Source organism: Salmo salar, chromosome 14 (assembly GCF_965601325.2).
Source record: "Salmo salar chromosome 14, fSalSal1, whole genome shotgun sequence".
Lineage (NCBI taxonomy): Eukaryota > Metazoa > Chordata > Actinopteri > Salmoniformes > Salmonidae > Salmo > Salmo salar.
The window spans coordinates 7,642,223-7,658,756 of NC_138304.1; the positions used below are offsets into that span (position 1 = coordinate 7,642,223).

At 41.0% G+C, this 16,534-nt stretch overlaps 1 protein-coding gene across 32 annotated transcripts in view; it reads right to left on the minus strand.

The window, feature by feature from the left end:
• Nucleotides 1–16,534, minus strand: part of LOC106568684 (discs large homolog 1-like protein) — a 338,585-nt gene that overhangs the window by 11,197 nt on the left and 310,854 nt on the right. For 9 of the 32 annotated variants that reach the window (XM_014139222.3, XM_014139211.3, XM_014139225.3 and 6 more), the window contains 3 exons: nucleotides 13,901–13,997; nucleotides 11,910–11,951; nucleotides 11,229–11,300 (listed from right to left, as the gene is read on the minus strand). In XM_014139222.3, coding sequence (XP_013994697.2) covers nucleotides 11,229–11,300; nucleotides 11,910–11,951; nucleotides 13,901–13,997 — 211 coding nt within the window. Of the gene's footprint in view, nucleotides 1–11,228; nucleotides 11,301–11,909; nucleotides 11,952–13,211; nucleotides 13,246–13,900; nucleotides 13,998–16,534 lie in introns of all 32 variants that reach the window. The other 23 variants (XM_014139223.3, XM_014139224.3, XM_014139240.3 and 20 more) reach the window with 6 other exon arrangements.

Below are 16,534 nucleotides of genomic sequence, written 5' to 3' on the forward strand. Positions count from 1 at the left end.
AAATAGACAGATATTTTCATCAAGGACACGTTGTTTGCAGAGTCCACAAACAGGAGGTGGAGTTCCAGAGCTCACAGGTGTGCCTGGCATGGATTGTGACTCCATCTCGCCCTCTTCAAAGCATCATTCTCACCCTGACTCTCCGCCAATAACACCTGACTCTGGACCAATGCATCAACTGATTCATTTTACAATCACGGCTAAACCGATTTAATTAAGGGTTTCAGTTAGGAAAATATGTCGCTGTACAACGGGACCGGTTGAGAGTACTGTAGGCCAAAACTACTAAGTGACAGCAAGTGAAGAGCAAAATAATCCTAACATTTCCAAATAAAAATCTGATTGATTTATCAAGACCAGTCCCCATGCTCTATCATCCAGTAATAATAATAATCGTTGGATAACAGATCGGCTCTCGGAACTCATTAAGAGACGGCTTCTATTTTCAATGTAAACATTAATTCATAATGTTAAACCCATAGTTTTTAGGCCTGCAACAGTAAACAGAAAAGTGCGTGTCAATTCATAAACCATGTGCCATGGAATCGGAACAATGAAAATCTCTTCCCAACTAAACTCAGCTAAAAAAGAAACCTGTCTTTCAAAGACAATTTGTAAAAATCCAAATACCTTCACAGATCTTCATTGTAAAGAGTTTAAACACTGTTTCCCATGTTGGTTCAATGAACCACAAACAATTAATGAACATTCACCTGTGGAACGGTCATTAAGACACTAACAGCTTACAGATGGTAGAGTTTGGACAGAGTTATGAAAACCTAGGACACTAAAGAGGCCTTTTAACTGACTCTGAAAAACACCAAAAGAAAGATGCCCAGGGTCCTTGCTCATCTGCGTGAATGTGCTTTAGGCATGCTGCAAGGAGGCATGAGGACTGCAGATGTGGCCAGGGCAATAAATTGCAATGTCCGTACTGTGAGACACCTAAGACAGAGCTACAGGGAGACAGGACGGACAGCTGATCGTCCTCGCAGTGGCAGACCACGTGTAACAACACCTGCACAGGATCGGTACATCTGAACATCACACCTGTGGGACAGGTACAGGATGGCAACAACAACTGCCCGAGTTACACCAGGAACGCACAATCCCTCCATCAGTGCTCAGACTGTCCGCAATAGGCTGAGAGAGGCTGGACTGAGGGCTTGTAGGCCTGTTGTAAGGCAGGTCCTCACCAGACATCACCGGCGATAATGTCGCCTATGGGCACAAACCCACCATCGCTGGACCAGACAGGACTGGAAAAAGTGCTCCTCATTGATGAGTCGCGGTTTTGTCTCACCAAAAGTGATGGTCAGATTCGCGTTTACCGTCGAAGGAATGAGCGATACACCGAGGCCTGTACTCTGGAGCGGGATCGATTTGGAGGTGGATGGTCCGTCATGGTCTGGGGCGGTGTGTCACAGCATCATCGGACTGAGCTTGTTGTCATTGCAGGCAATCTCAATGCTGTGCGTTACAGGGAAGACATCCTCCTCCCTCTTGTGGTACCCTTCCTGCAGGCTCATTCTGACATGACCCTCCAGCATGACAATGCCACCAGCCATACTGCTCGTTCTGTGCGTGATTTCCTGCAAGACAGGAATGTCAGTGTTCTGCCATGGCCAGCGAAGAGCCCGGATCTCAATACCCATTGAGCACGTCTGGGACCTGTTGGATCGGAGGGTGAGGGCTAAGGCCATTCTCCCCAGAAATGTCCAGGAACTTGCAGGTGCCTTGGTGGAAGAGTGGGGTAACATCTCACAGCAAGAACTGGAAAATCTGGTGCAGTCTATGAGGAGGAGATGCACTGCAGTACTTAATGCAGCTGGTGGCCACACCAGATACTGACTGTTACTTTTGATTTTGAACCCCCCCCCCCCTTTGTTCAGGGACACATTATTCCATTTCTGTTAGTCACGTCTGTGGAACTTGTTCAGTTTATGTCTCAGTTGTTGAAACATGTTATGTTCATACAAATATTCATACATGTTAAGTTTGATGAAAATAAACGCAGTTGACAGTGAGAGGACGATTCCTTTTTTGCTGAGTTTATTTTTCAATCTATATGGCACAGCTGTCAAATTTTTGGTCCTTAACTTCATCGGGGTATGGGGCAGTATTTTGACGTCGATGAAAAGCATGCCGTAGTAAACTGCCTGCTACTCAGGCCCAGAAGGTAGGATATGCATATTATTAGTAGATTTGGATAGAAAACACTGAAGTTTGTAAAACTGTTTGAATGATGTCTGTGAGTATAACAGAACTCATATGGCAGGCAAAAACCAGAGAAAAAATCCAACAAGGTAGTGTGGAAAGCTGAGGTTTGTAGTTTTTCCAAGTGATTGCCTATCTAATACACAGTGTCTGTGGGGTCATTTTGCACTTCCTAAGGCTTCCACTAGATGTCAACAGTCTTTAGAACGTTGTTTCATGCTTCTACTGTGAATGGGGAGAGAATAAGAGCATATGGAGTCAGATGACTGAGAAAATTACATGAGCTCAATCGCGAGCTCACGTGAGAGTTAGCTGTGTTCCTTATCATTTCTGAAGACAAAGGAATCGTCCGGTTGGAATATTAGGGAAGATTTATGATAAAAACATCCTAAAGATTGATTCTATACATCATTTGACATGTTTCTACGAACTGTAATATAACTTTTTTGACTTTTCGTCTGAACTCACTGCGCAAGCACAGTGGATTTGGATTACTCGACTGAACGCGCCAACAAAATGGAGGTATTTGGACATAAAGATGAACTTTATCGAACAAAACAAACATTTATTGTGGAACTGAGATTCCTGGGAGTGCATTCCGATGAAGATCATCAAAGGTAAGTGAATATTTATAATGAGATTTGTGACTTCTGTTGACTCCAAAATGGCGGGTATCTGTTTTGATGTCTGAGCGCTGTACTCAGATTATTGCAATGTTTGCTTTCGCCGTAAAGCTTTTTTGAAATCTGACACAGCGGTTGCATTAAGGAGAAGTTTATCTATAATTCTGTGCATAACACTTGTATCTTTTATTAAAGTTTATGATGAGCATTTCTGTAAATTGATGTGCTCATTCACCGGATGTTTTGGAGGCAAAACATTTCTGAACATTACATGCCAATGTAAAATGTTTTTTTTTTTTTATATGAATATGAACTTTATCGAGCAAAACATGCATGTATTGTGTAACATGAAGTCCTATGAGTGCCATCTGATGAAGATCATCAAAGGTTAGTGATTCATTTTAGCTGTAATTCTGGTTTTTGTGACACCTCTCCTTGCTTGGAAAATGGCTGTGTGGTTTTTCTTGTCTAGGTGCTGTCCTAACATAATCTAATGCTATGCTTTCGCCGTAAAGTCTTTTTAAAATCGGACAGGGTGGTTGGATTAACGAGAAGATTATCTTTAAAATGGGATATAATAGTTGTATGTTTGAGAAATTTGAATTATGACATTTTTGTTGTTTTGAATTTGGCGCCCTGCTATTTCACTGGCTGTTGGCGAGTGTGTCCCGCAGGTGGGACACTAGCATCCCACATACCTCAGAGAGGTTAAATGAAACTAGTATTCTGGTCTTTAATGCAGGGCCGACAGACAAGTTCCTTACTTTTTCCCCCTTCCACTTGATAAAGGTTCCAATTATATATATATATTTTAATCAATTAGTATATTTGAGTTTAACCACAATACAGTTTAAGTCAGAAGTGTACATACACTTAGGTTGGAGTCATTAAAACACATTTTTCAACCACTCCACAAATTTCTGTTAAACTATAGTTTTTTCAAGTCGGTTTGGACATCTACTTTGTGCATGACACAAGTAATTTTTCCAACAATTGTTTACCGACAGATTATTTCACTTATAATTCACTGTATCACAATTCCAGTGGGTCAGAAGTTTACATACACTAAGTTGACTGTGCCTTTAAACAGCTTGGAAAATTCCAGAAAATGATGTCATGGCTTTAGAAGCTTCTGATAGGCTAATTGACATCATTTGACTCAATTGGAGGTGTACCTGTGGATGTATTTCAAGGCCTACCTTCAAAATCAGTGCCTCTTTGCTTGACATCATAGGAAAATCAAAAGAAATCAGCCAAGACCTCAGAAAAAAAATTGTAGACCTCCACAAGTCTGGTTCATCCTTGGGAGCAATTTCCAAACGCCTGAATGTACCACGTTCATCTGTACAAACAATAGTACGCAAGTATAAACACCATGGGACCACGCAGCTGTCATACCGCTCAGGAAGGAGACGCGTCCTGTCTCCTAGAGATGAATGTACTTTGGTGTGAAAAGTGCAAATCAATCCCAGAACAGCAGCAAACATTTTACTTAAACATTTTTTTTTTTTTAAATTTTTGTCATTTAGCAGACACTCTTATCCAGAGCGACTTACAGTAGTGAATGCATACATTTCATACATTTTTTCTCCGTACTGGTCCCCCGTGGGAATCGAATCCACAACCGTGGCGTTGCAAACACCATGCTCTACCAACTGAGCCATTCTTACTAATTTGTAAATAAAGTCAAATAAAGTCAGTATCTATATCCACAGTAAAACGAGTCCAACATCGACATGATACTGCCACTGCTCCAAAATCGGCATTAAAAAAGCCAGACTACGGTTTGCAACTGCACATGGGGACAAAGATGGGGGTGGCAGTATCATGTTGTGAAGCAGGGGGGTTGCAGTATCATGTTGTGGGGGTGCTTTGCTGCAGGAGGGAGTGGTGCACCTCACAAACTAGATAGCATCATGAGGATGGAAAATGAAGTGGATATATTGAAGCAACATCTCAAGACATCAGTCAGGAAGTTGAAGCTTGGTCGCAAATGGGTCTTGCAAATGGACAATGACCCCAAGAAAACTTTCATAGTTGTGGCAGAATGGCTTAACCTGTTAGGGCTAGGGGGCCGTATTGACACGGCCGGATAAAAAACGTACCCGATTTAATCTGGTTACTACTCCTGCCCAGTAACTAGAATATGCATATAATTATTGGCTTTGGATGTAAAACACCCTAAAGTTTCTAAAATTGTTTGAATGGTGTCTGTGAGTATAACAGAACTCATATGGCAGGCAAAAACCTGAGAAGATTCTGAACAGGAACTGGCCTGTCTGACAAGTTGTTGTTCATCTTGGCTCTATTTATTGAAGACTGAGGATCTTTGCTGTAACGTGACACTTCCTACGGCTCCCATAGGCTCTCAGAGCCCGGGAAAAAGCTGAATGATATCGAGGCAGCCTCTGGCTGAAACACATTATCGCGTTTGGCAAGTGGCCGATCAGAAGTAATGGGCTTAGGCACGTGCACGAGTCGACCCCGTGCTTTATTTTCTTTCCTCTTTTTACCTAAACGCAGATTCCCGGTCGGAATATTATCGCTTTTTTACGAGAAAAATGGCATAAAAATAGATTTTAAACAGCGGTTGACATGCTTCGAAGTACGGTAATGGAATATTTAGAATTTTTTTGTCACGAAATACGCCATGCTCGTCATCCTTATTTACCCTTTCGGATAGTGTCTTGAACGCACGAACAAAACGCCGCTATTTGGATATAACAATGGATTATTTGGGACCAAACCAACATTTTTTATTGAAGTAGAAGTCCTGGGAGTGCATTCTGACGAAGAACATCAAAGGTAATAACATTTTTCTTATAGTAAATCTGACTTTGGTGAGTGCTAAACTTGCTGGGTGTCTAAATAGCTAGCCCTGTGATGCCGGGCTATCTACTGAGAATATTGCAAAATGTGCTTTCACCGAAAAGCTATTTTAAAATCGGACATATCGAGTGCATAGAGGAGTTCTGTATCTATAATTATTAAAATAATTGTTATGCTTTTTGTGAATGTTTATCGTGAGTAATTCAGTAAATTCACCGGCAGTGTTCGGTGGGAATGCTAGTCACATGCTAATGTAAAAAGCTGGTTTTTGATATAAATATGAACTTGATTGAACAAAACATGCATGTATTGTATAACATAATGTCCTAGGGTTGTCATCTGATGAAGATCATCAAAGGTTAGTGCTGCATTTAGCTGTGGTTTGGGTTTATGTGACATTATATGCTAGCTTGAAAAATGGGTGTCTGATTATTTCTGGCTGGGTACTCTGCTGACATAATCTAATGTTTTGCTTTCGTTGTAAAGCCTTTTTGAAATCTGACAGTGTGGTTAGATTAACGAGAGTCTTGTCTTTAAAATGGTGTAAAATAGTCATATGTTTGAAAAATTGAAGTTTTTGCATTTTTGAGGTATTTGAATATCGCGCCACGGGATTACACTGGCTGTTGAGTAGCCCGTAGAGGTTAAGGACAACAAAGTCAAGGTATTGGAGTGGCCATCACAAAGCCCTGACCTCAATCCAATGGAAATTGTGTGGGCAGAACTGAAAAAGCGTGTGCAAGCAAGGAGGCCTACAAACCTGACTCAGTTACACCAGCTCGGTCAGGAGGAATGGGCCAAAATTGTGGGAAGCGTATGGAAGGCTAACTGAAATGTTTGACCCAAGTTAAACAATTTAAAGGTAATGCTACCAAATACTAATTGAGTGTATGTAAACTTCTGACCCACTGGGAATGTGATGAAAGAAATAAAAGCTGAAACATATCATTCTCTACTATTATTCTGACATTTCACATTCTTAAAATAAAGTGGTGATTCTAACTGACCTAAGACAAGGAAGTTTTACTAGGATTAAATGTCAGGAATTGTGAAAAACTGAGTTTAAATGTATTTGGCTAAGGTGTACGTAAACTTCAGATTTCAACTGTATTTGTTGTATTATTTGTTTTGTCTTTTCTGGTGGATTAAACTCAAATTGCAACCAATTATTTTGGAGATAATTTTGTTTTCAAATAACCCAAAGTGAGCGGTTGTAATCTGAATAAAGGGGAAAAGGGCATTCTTGAACATGGGGTGAGACATTCTTACTAATTTGTAAATAAAGTCAGTTTGTTATTTAGAATATGTTATTTCTGTTTTTAGAGGGAGAGGAACCAAAAGCCCACCGTGCCTATTTTTTGAATATCTTCAGTCCACATGTCAAGTGAAATTCCCCCATTGTATTTACCCAAGTTCTCTCTTAACTCCAGGACCACCGACAGTTTTTTGGTGTTGTTGCCTGATGCAGGACTCTAGTGCCAGAGAAGAGAGACTCTAAGACTGAAAACGCCTCCATTAATTTACGAAAAGATAGTCAATTTGTGCCACAGTTTAGACTACCGATAGATCGGCATTCTAACTCACCCGTGTGATAGTGTGGTGCAATGACAGAATACCACCATCTACCACTAACGGTCGCGGAATAAGCTCGTAACTTTTAAAGGAAGAACCACAGTATATGAAAAATGATGAGTGTTTTTGTTAAGAGAGGGATGCGATTTTAGAAACTGTAAGAGGAAATTGTTTCTATAACTGTGCACATTAAGTAGTCACCGCCCCCTTGAGTGAGGTCAGAGAGCCTGCCAGTCTGACAGAACCGCCCTTTTGAATGAACTGTATCAAATTATGGGTTAAGAATTAACATATCAGACCAGAGAGATGTAGAGCTGCAGCTCACATTTAAAGTGGTTTGAACTCTGAATCTCAACACGAGGTTGAGACGATAAAGTCACCTCCCGGATAATCACTCGTATGGATGATTAGCTGTCCTAATAACGTACCTAGAAAAGCGAAGTTAAGTGAGACCATTCTACTACTCTATTCTGCTACTCTCATCACCCCACTGGAAACCATCGACATGGAGGGCTAGCCTATCTTCAAATAAGCATCTTCCAGAGCGAATGAATGTAGAATAAAGTCTGTAACTCTGTTCAGGACCACATGACAAGTCACCGGATACTGGACGATTGCAGAGGAGAACAACAGCAGAAGATGGGTTGGAACCATTTCGGACAATCGGAGCCTTACAAGCGTGCCACAAAAAGGCCCAACCCCCTTTCCAAGGTGGCCCGGTTCAGAGAGAGACACACGGCAAACCAAGGCATTTCCATGTAAAAACATGAATTATTGCTTACTCCAAGCGGGCGGCGGTTCGTGTGCAAAGTATAAGTGAGAGTAGTTTCTAAATGTACCAATGTTAAGTGTCTCTGTCCCTCTCTCTCCATGTCTTTTGTAACAAGCAGCCATATTGTTTTGAGTCCGCTAGGGACCTGTTTTTAATGTATTAAGTGTGTATATTTATCCTGTGTTACCATTTAGTTAGCTTGTAAATAAATAACTAAACCAATTTGACTAGTACTGAATCGTAAATAAGGCTCTGGTTTTTGCAGATGCAAGGTTACAACAATTCAGAATGACACGAGGTTATGATTAATAAGTTGACTGTTTATGGATGTAATAGGTAAAGACCTTTAGAGTTTAATTCAGGAGTTGGTAACTTTAAAGAACGGCTCTCGTGGTGCCCCAGATCCTAATGAGTTAACCTCACTAGGGTAGGGGGCAACATTCGGAATTTTGGATGAAAAGCGTGCCCGAAGTAAACTTCCTGCTACTCAGGTCCAGAAGCTAGGATATGCATATAATTGGTAGATTTGGATAGAAAACTCTAAAGTTTCCAAAACTGTTAAAATAATGTCTGTGAGTATAACAGAACTGATATGGCAGGCGAAAACCTGAGGAAAATCCATCCAGGAAGTGCTATTTTTTTGAAATGCCTGTTTTTCCATTGAAAGCCTATCCACCATACAAAGACTTATGATGCAGTTCACGATCCCTATGGCTTCCACTACATGTGGCCAGTCTTTAGGCATCGTTTCAGGCTTTACTCTGAAAAATGAGGGAGCAACACCACTTTCAATGAGAGGACAGTGGAAATTTCCAGACATGAGTCCAGCGCATGACCGGGAGCGCACCTTTCTTGTTTCTCCTTTTCTATTGACGAAGCTATTGTCCGGTTGAAATATGATCGATTATTTATGACAAAAACAACCTGAGGGTTGATTATAAACATCGTTTGACATGTTTCTACCAACTTTTATGGTACTTTTTAGATTTTTTGTCTGTCTGTTGTGACCGCGCTTTGTTCCAATGGATTACTGAACCAAACTCACCAACAAAACGGAGGTTATGGAATATAAAGAGGGACATTATCGAACAAAACAAACATTTATTGTGTAACATGGGAGTCTTGGGAGTGCAATCATATGAAGATCATCAAAGGTAAGTGAAACATTTTATCGCTATTTCTGACTTTTGTTAAACCTCTACATGGCTGGTTACTGTTTGTAATGATTTGTCTGCTGGGCGCTGTTCTCAGATAATCGCATAGTTTGCTTTCGCCGTAAAGCCTTTTTGAAATTTGACACAGCGGTTGGATTAACTACAAGTTTATCTTTAAGCTGGTGTATAACAGTTGTATCTTTTATGTATGTTTATTATGAGAATTTCTGTTTTGTTGAGTTTCACGCTCTGCAATTTCACTGGATGTTGTTTGAGACAGTGGATTACTGAACAAAACGTTTTTGGATATAAAGAGGGACTTGATCGAACAAATCTAACATTTATTGGGTAACTGGGAGTTTTGTGATTGTAACCATATGAAGAACATCAAAGGTAAGTGATTCATTTTAGCGCTATTTCTGACTTTTGTTACTTGGCTGATTACTGTTTGTAACAAGAAGATTAAGATTAACAAGAAGTTAATCTTTAAACCGATGTATAACACTTGTATGTTTCATACATTTTTATAATGAGTATTTCTGTTTTTGAATTTGGCGCTCTGCAATTTCACTGGATTTTGGCCAGGTGGGATGGTAGCATCCCACACCCCCTAGAGAGGTTAATTGTTACATGATTAATTTAAATCGGGTAACAATTAAACATAATTAGTTGATTAGATAAATAACACTCTTCAGATGAATCAAAGTTAAGTCACGACACTGCCAAGCCACACTGCTTCTTGACACACAGTTTGCTTAACCTGGAAGCCAGCCGCACTAATGTGTAGGAGGAAACATCGTACACCTCGCGACCCTCCCCTAAACTGGGCGACGCTGGGCCAATTGTGCGTCGCCTCATGGGTCTCAATATAACAGCCTGGGAACGAACCGGGCCTTAGACCGCTGCGCCACTCTAGAGGCCTCTGAGTCTACTTTTATCCAATGTAAAAAAACACAATTTCAAGTTTTGCTGCATAAGACTGAATTGAGGCGGTGGTCACATAGCCGTACAGGAGGAGGCTAATTCAAACATTTCTAATCTGAATATCTCAAGTTCGTTCAACTGTCGGAGCCCGAGGGTGCGCCGGTGCGCACTCATAGGCCTGCAGCTACAGCCTAATAATAGCCACACCACACCAAAGGTTCATAACCTTTAAAAGTAAGTCAAGCTGGTGTTTATAGGGAAAATATGAAAAGGCTATTACAGTTGAAGTCGGAAGTTTACATAGACCTTAGCCAAATACATTTAAACTCAGTTTTTCACAATTCCTGACATTTAATCCAAGAAAATATTCCCTGTTTTAGGTCAGTTAGGATCACCACTTTATTTTAAGAATGTGAAATGTCAGAAAAATAGTAGAAAGAATTATTTATTTTAGCTTTCATTTCTTTCATCACATTCCCAGTGGGTCAGAAGTTTACATACACTCAATTAGTATTTGGTAGCATTGCCTTTAAAATGTTTAACTTGAGTCAAAAGTTTCGGGTAGCCTTCCACAAGCTTCCCACAATAAGTTGGGTGCATTTTGGCACATTCCTCCTGACAGAGTGTATGTAAACTTCCGACTTCAACTGTATATTGCAGCGAACACTAGGATTAGCCTACAGTTGGAAATTAATTAAGCCAACGAAATTGTCTCAACAGAATGAAACAAAACACTTTTTGCATATTTAAAGAACTGGTTTAGATTAGCATAAATATGCCTACAATTATCATAATAATATACAATAATATAATGATAAAACAAATGATAAACATGGAAAGTAAATAAATAAAAGATAGAAAATTGCATCAAACCTGAATAGCGACCTGTCCACTAGAATATTAAAACGTGTCCCCATGGACGGCATTCCCCTTCTTGGCTTCTTTTCACTATACTCTTTCTCCTCTAACTTCCGTTTTATTTCAGGCCAAGGCTCCTCTCTATTCTCTTCTCAGCAACAGGTGCACGAGGTGAGCGGTCGGAACCAGCTTCAGCTGGACCTGGCCAGCCTAAGCAATACGTTTTAAGTTGCAATAGGTTGACAGATAACAAGCTTGCAAAGTTTTTCATCACCTCACCAATTAAATTAACAGAAGACCGGTCCCGGGTCCAATCTTGGAATTTCGGGTCTGGTGGACCCGTGAAGACCTCTAATACACACACACACACAGCGACACGAGGGTACATGCAGCACCTGAGTACTTAATCCAATTCAAGCCATCATTGCCATAAGCTTAATCAGAGAGGGTTAACTGAGTTAGCAACTGAACAAGCAAAGCACAAGAGCATTACAGTCCATTTTAGATATACAGTAGTACACTCTGGCATGTTGGTGAGGGGCATGCTATAATTCCCTGGTCAGTTGTTTAATGCTAACAAGGCTAACGTTGGAGTCTTCTCCAAGAGTGCGTCCCAAATGGCACCCTATTCTCTATATAGTGCACTACTATTGACCAGATCCCTATGCAGTGCCATTTGAAACGTACCTCAAAGTAAAAAACAAAGCATTAAAGGTGTTAGGATCCTTTGTTATGTGGACAAATCATCAGAACCAGCCATTCACTCACACAGCGTGGGCATCAGTAAAGCATTAGCTAGCTGATCACTGGGCAAACGTCGCCTCACACACGGACATATTTAACATACTGATTTGGTAGCTCACATTAGCACTGCCAGCGCAGTATTATACTGCGTTGTGGCGCAAGGCAGAGAAGCAGGCATTCATTAATTGGGCAGTGGAAAACTACTTGTAGACTTACGGTAACTACTTTCACTATCACTGGCATTGGAAGTGACGTGTTCTGGAATTAGAACAAAGCAGGAACGTATGGGTAAGTAGCCTAGAGTTGCAAAATTACAAAAACTTTTTACAAATCTGGAAAATGTCACAGCTAAGTAGCCACAATGTAGGCAATGATACAGTGATTGAAATGAGTGGCTTTTTGGTACAAATTCCTTATGGGTCACAACAATTCAGAAGTAAGAGAAACAGATAGGAGATGCTAGTGTAAAATGAGCTAGGTCGTGTCATTGTGATTAATTGACAACACTTTGCATGGTTACAACAGAAGTGACCCTCACACACATCAAAATTACATCACTTTTTAAGGTTACACACAATGGAAAATAAGATATTTCACTGTTAACCTATACATATAAACACAAATATATCACTATTCTGGGGCACGCGTACACACGCCTGTCCACATGTACACACAGAGCATGCTCATTCCCAGATTTTTGTTTTTCAGACAAATGAGCCCTTGTATGGTATCACAAATAGGCAGAACACATCCCAAAGTGACTCTTCGTCTTTTGCAAGTCAACTAATCCAAGCCGCTCTGCCCAGTTCAAGAGCATCTACACTGAGTGTTTCATGTATGGGCCTATTTCTAATGGTATCAGTGTAGATGTTTTTATTAGAAAAATACATGTAGATGTTGTATGAGGGAAAAATACATGTAGATGTTGTATGAGAGGAAAATACATGCAGATGTTGTATGAGGTGATAAAAATAGGCTCTGGATGGAAATGTGATCTGGATGGACTTACCTGGTTTAATAAAAAGTTTTAGCTTATTTCCAAAATTATGAAATTACAACATCCTAGGCAAGGTAAAGATAAGCTACAACTTTAAAAAGTTAAACATTTTAGCTCATCTTTAACTTACCTCGGATGTTTTCATTTAATTGTTTTGTAAATAAAATGATAAGCAAAAAAAAATAAGCAAACTATCCCTTTAAAGTACAAACAAAGACACGAGACAGCTGTAAGCCTTCGGTCAGCTCAGTTATGGGATGGAAGAGAGACTGGGGTTGAGATGAGCATGAAGCCCTGCTGAGAAACCACTGGAAGAACAGTGTGGAGAATGAAACCGAGAAAGGCAGAGAGGGGACACTAAATGTTCAAATTATATTATATATGCTCTGGGGGCATATTTTACTTGATATCCCTGATATAAGGTCAGGAGAAGTGAGAAAATTATAAAGATTGTGAAGAGATGGAGTGCTGTGTATGGGTGGCGTGGGTAGCTGGACGGGGGACTGGGGGGGGGGACTTACTCTGGCTTTTGGATAGCATGTCGTCAGGGTTGTCCTGTGGAGCAGTCAGCAGAGAGCAAGCCAAACAAGGAAAGAACAACCACAAGGACAAAATGTTACTGGAGTCACAGAGAGAAAGAGACGAGTGGGGGAGGACTACCACCGGACACTGCTGTGGCAATGCAACAGGGTGGCCATCTTGGCTCAACAGGAGAGGAAACAGGCTGATACACGGACTTCATGTTGGTTGTGATAAGCTACATTGCAGCTCTGTCCAATATTATATAGGGAAATTGACTATAAACAGGCTCTCACGAGAAGGCTGCTGGACTGGTTCGTATCCAAAGTTGGACTGGCCCAATTTTACCCAGTGTTACACGGGTGCTAGGACTTCATGTTGCTGTGATAGGCTACATTGCAGCTCTGTCCAATATTATATAGGGAAATTGACTATAAACCGGCTCTTATGAGAAGGATGCTGGACTGGTTCGTATCCAAAGTTGGATTGGCCCATTTTTACCCAGTGTTACACGGGTGAATTTTATGTTTCTCGTGTGGGCTGGGGTCATGGTTCGGCCCCTGTTGCCAACACTGCCCCACTGTGTCCGGTGTGCCTTCACTGGCCTCTTCTCTCCTCCCGTGCCTGATCTCTACCATTGACAACCCAGAATGCCCGGGTGTAAACGGTCTCTTGATCTCGCTGTACTTACGGTCAACATCGCTCGTTTCCTGCTCGCTTGCATCCTTGTTGTAGAAAGGGAACTTTCGGGAAAATAGGTTCTTTTTACGCTTGTCATTGAGTGACTGCTGAGGAAGAAAGTGAAAGGAAGGGGGGGTGGGCAGAAGGTATGGAGAATGTCTAATGTCGGTATGGAGAAAATATAGCCTTGTAGCAAGGTTAACATGAGAGCTAAAGGCTGATGTCTACTTTACTCTGACGATGGTGCTTTAGCGGGGTTGGCATGACAGCTACATTGACAATGTAGCTAGCCCTGAAGCAAGGTTTGCATGAGCGTTAAATGCTGATTTGTACTCTGACAATGTGGCTAGCCCTGTAGCAGGGTAAGCATGAAGCTAAAGTAAAAAAAAAAATCCAGATACTGCCACAATACTCAAGCCACATTTCAGAGCTGTATTTATTAAGCTAATCAGCCACTTCAAGACCCAATATATCAGGCAAAAGGCTAAACAGTATATACACTGAGTATACAAAATATTAAGAACACTGCTCTTTCCATGGCAGACTGACCAGTTGAATCCAGGTGAAAGCTATGATCCCTTATTGATGTCACTTATTAAATCAACTTCAGTCAGTGTAGATGAAGGGGAGGAGACAGGTTAAAGAAGGATTTTTAAGCCTTGAGACAATGGAGACATGTATTGTGCATGTGCGCCATTCAAAGGGTGAAAGGGCAATATTTAAGTGACTTTGAACGGGGAATGGTAGTTTGTGCCAGGCGAACCAGTTTGTGTCAAGAACTGCAACACTGCTAGGCTTTTCACTTTCAACAGTTTCCCATGTGTATCAAGAATGGTCCACCACCCAAAAGACATCTAGCCAACTTGATACAACTGTGGGAAGCATTGGTGTCAACATCGGCCAGTATCCCTATGGAACGCTTTCGACACCTTGTAGAGTCCATGCCCCGACGAATTGAGGCTGTTCTGAGGGCAAAAGGGCAACTAAATATTAGGAAGGTGTTTCTAATTTTTGGTATACTCGGTGTAATTAATGCTCAACAATACTGGGGTTGGATATTGATTTCCATAGTGCTTGCTAATCAACTTCAATGTGTGACAAGGTGTGCAGTTTTAGGAATTATGGTTGATTAGTAATACATATTATAATATAAAATACAGTACATATCTTACACAAGAAAAAGAAAGCCTCAAATTGTAAAAATAATCCCTGAAAAAATCCTTGTCAGCCACAGAATAAAAGTAATTCTGCATCACCAAAACACTAAGGGGAAAATGATGTATCGGAACACGATGGGCGAGATTCTACCGCTCTGTCAACCACCAATCGTATGTGGAGAGCCAAGATCACTCATTGGCTGCCTACTGGTGACTGACAGTAGGCTGATAATGCCACCCCATCACAAAGTGAGCATGTGCAAAGCAAAGATGAGTGAGTGGTGAGGAGGCCTCGGAGAAAGCTTGGGAAGAAAAGCGAGGTGACCTACGTCACAATTCTTAAGAGGCAATTGATTTGCATGCAAAATGGGATGCAGAGAAGGGAAAACCCCCAAAGCTAGCTTTTGTGCATACACATGCCAAGAGAAGTGATTTCACTGCTTTTGTTTCAGTGCTTTCTTATCCCCTATAACGCTAACAAGATTAGCTGTAAATATCGTCCCAATCTTTAGATAGATCCAGTCACATCAGTAGTGTCTACTGGTTGGGGCCAATTCAGTCCAACCTGCTTTGAGTTATTTCACTGCATCCAGGGCCATGCTGCACCTAGCGAGTAAAGTTGAAGACTATTGAGATAAACAGAGAGAGAGAGAGAAAGAGGGGGAGTGTGAGAGCAAGGAAAAGAGTCGGGTGGTGGAGGTAGTGGCAGAGGGAGCAGACGGTCAGACGTCAATGGCAAGCGTATCTCTCCCTCCTTTTCCACTCATGCACGTTTGGTCTTTTTCGGTTTGCGTTGTTAGGAGTCGGCGGCACTGGGGTGTTTCGGTTGGCGTGCGGGGTACTTTTTGGATGGTAACACATCCAGTCTATGGGCTCGCCCACTCAGGTTTGTCATTGCAGTTATATTAAAAGTTATTAAAAAAGGGAAATGAATGACAGCTGGACTTGGGGCAGCGTCAGTCAAAAGGTTGTCGACAGACACTGTTAAAGAGCTGTCTAGCATTTCCAAACATTAGTCACAATCAGATTGATTAGTATTTGTAATTCAAGTGGCAGCAGAAAGTACTAATCATTGGACTAAAACTATACATAGAGTCAATAAATTTGAAATACAGCAAATTACATTTTCTACTGTAAAATACTGGATCCTGAAATTATTAACACCCTTGATAAAGATGAGCAAAAATGACTGTATAAATAAATAATTGAAATAATGAGCTATATTGAATGCTCCAAAGAGATTTTGTTTAACAAGTAATAAATGTCAAAACCGAAAGGCAAAAAATTATTGACACCCCGTTTTCAATACTTCCCCTTGCGAGGATAACGGCACTGAGCCTTTTTCTAAAATTGAGTTGGAGAACACATCGGGAAGGATCATAGACCATTCTTTCATAAACAATCCTTCCAGATCCTTCATCTGCACTTATGGACGGCCCTCTTCAATTCAAACCACAGGTTTTCAATGAGTTTCATGTCCGGAGACT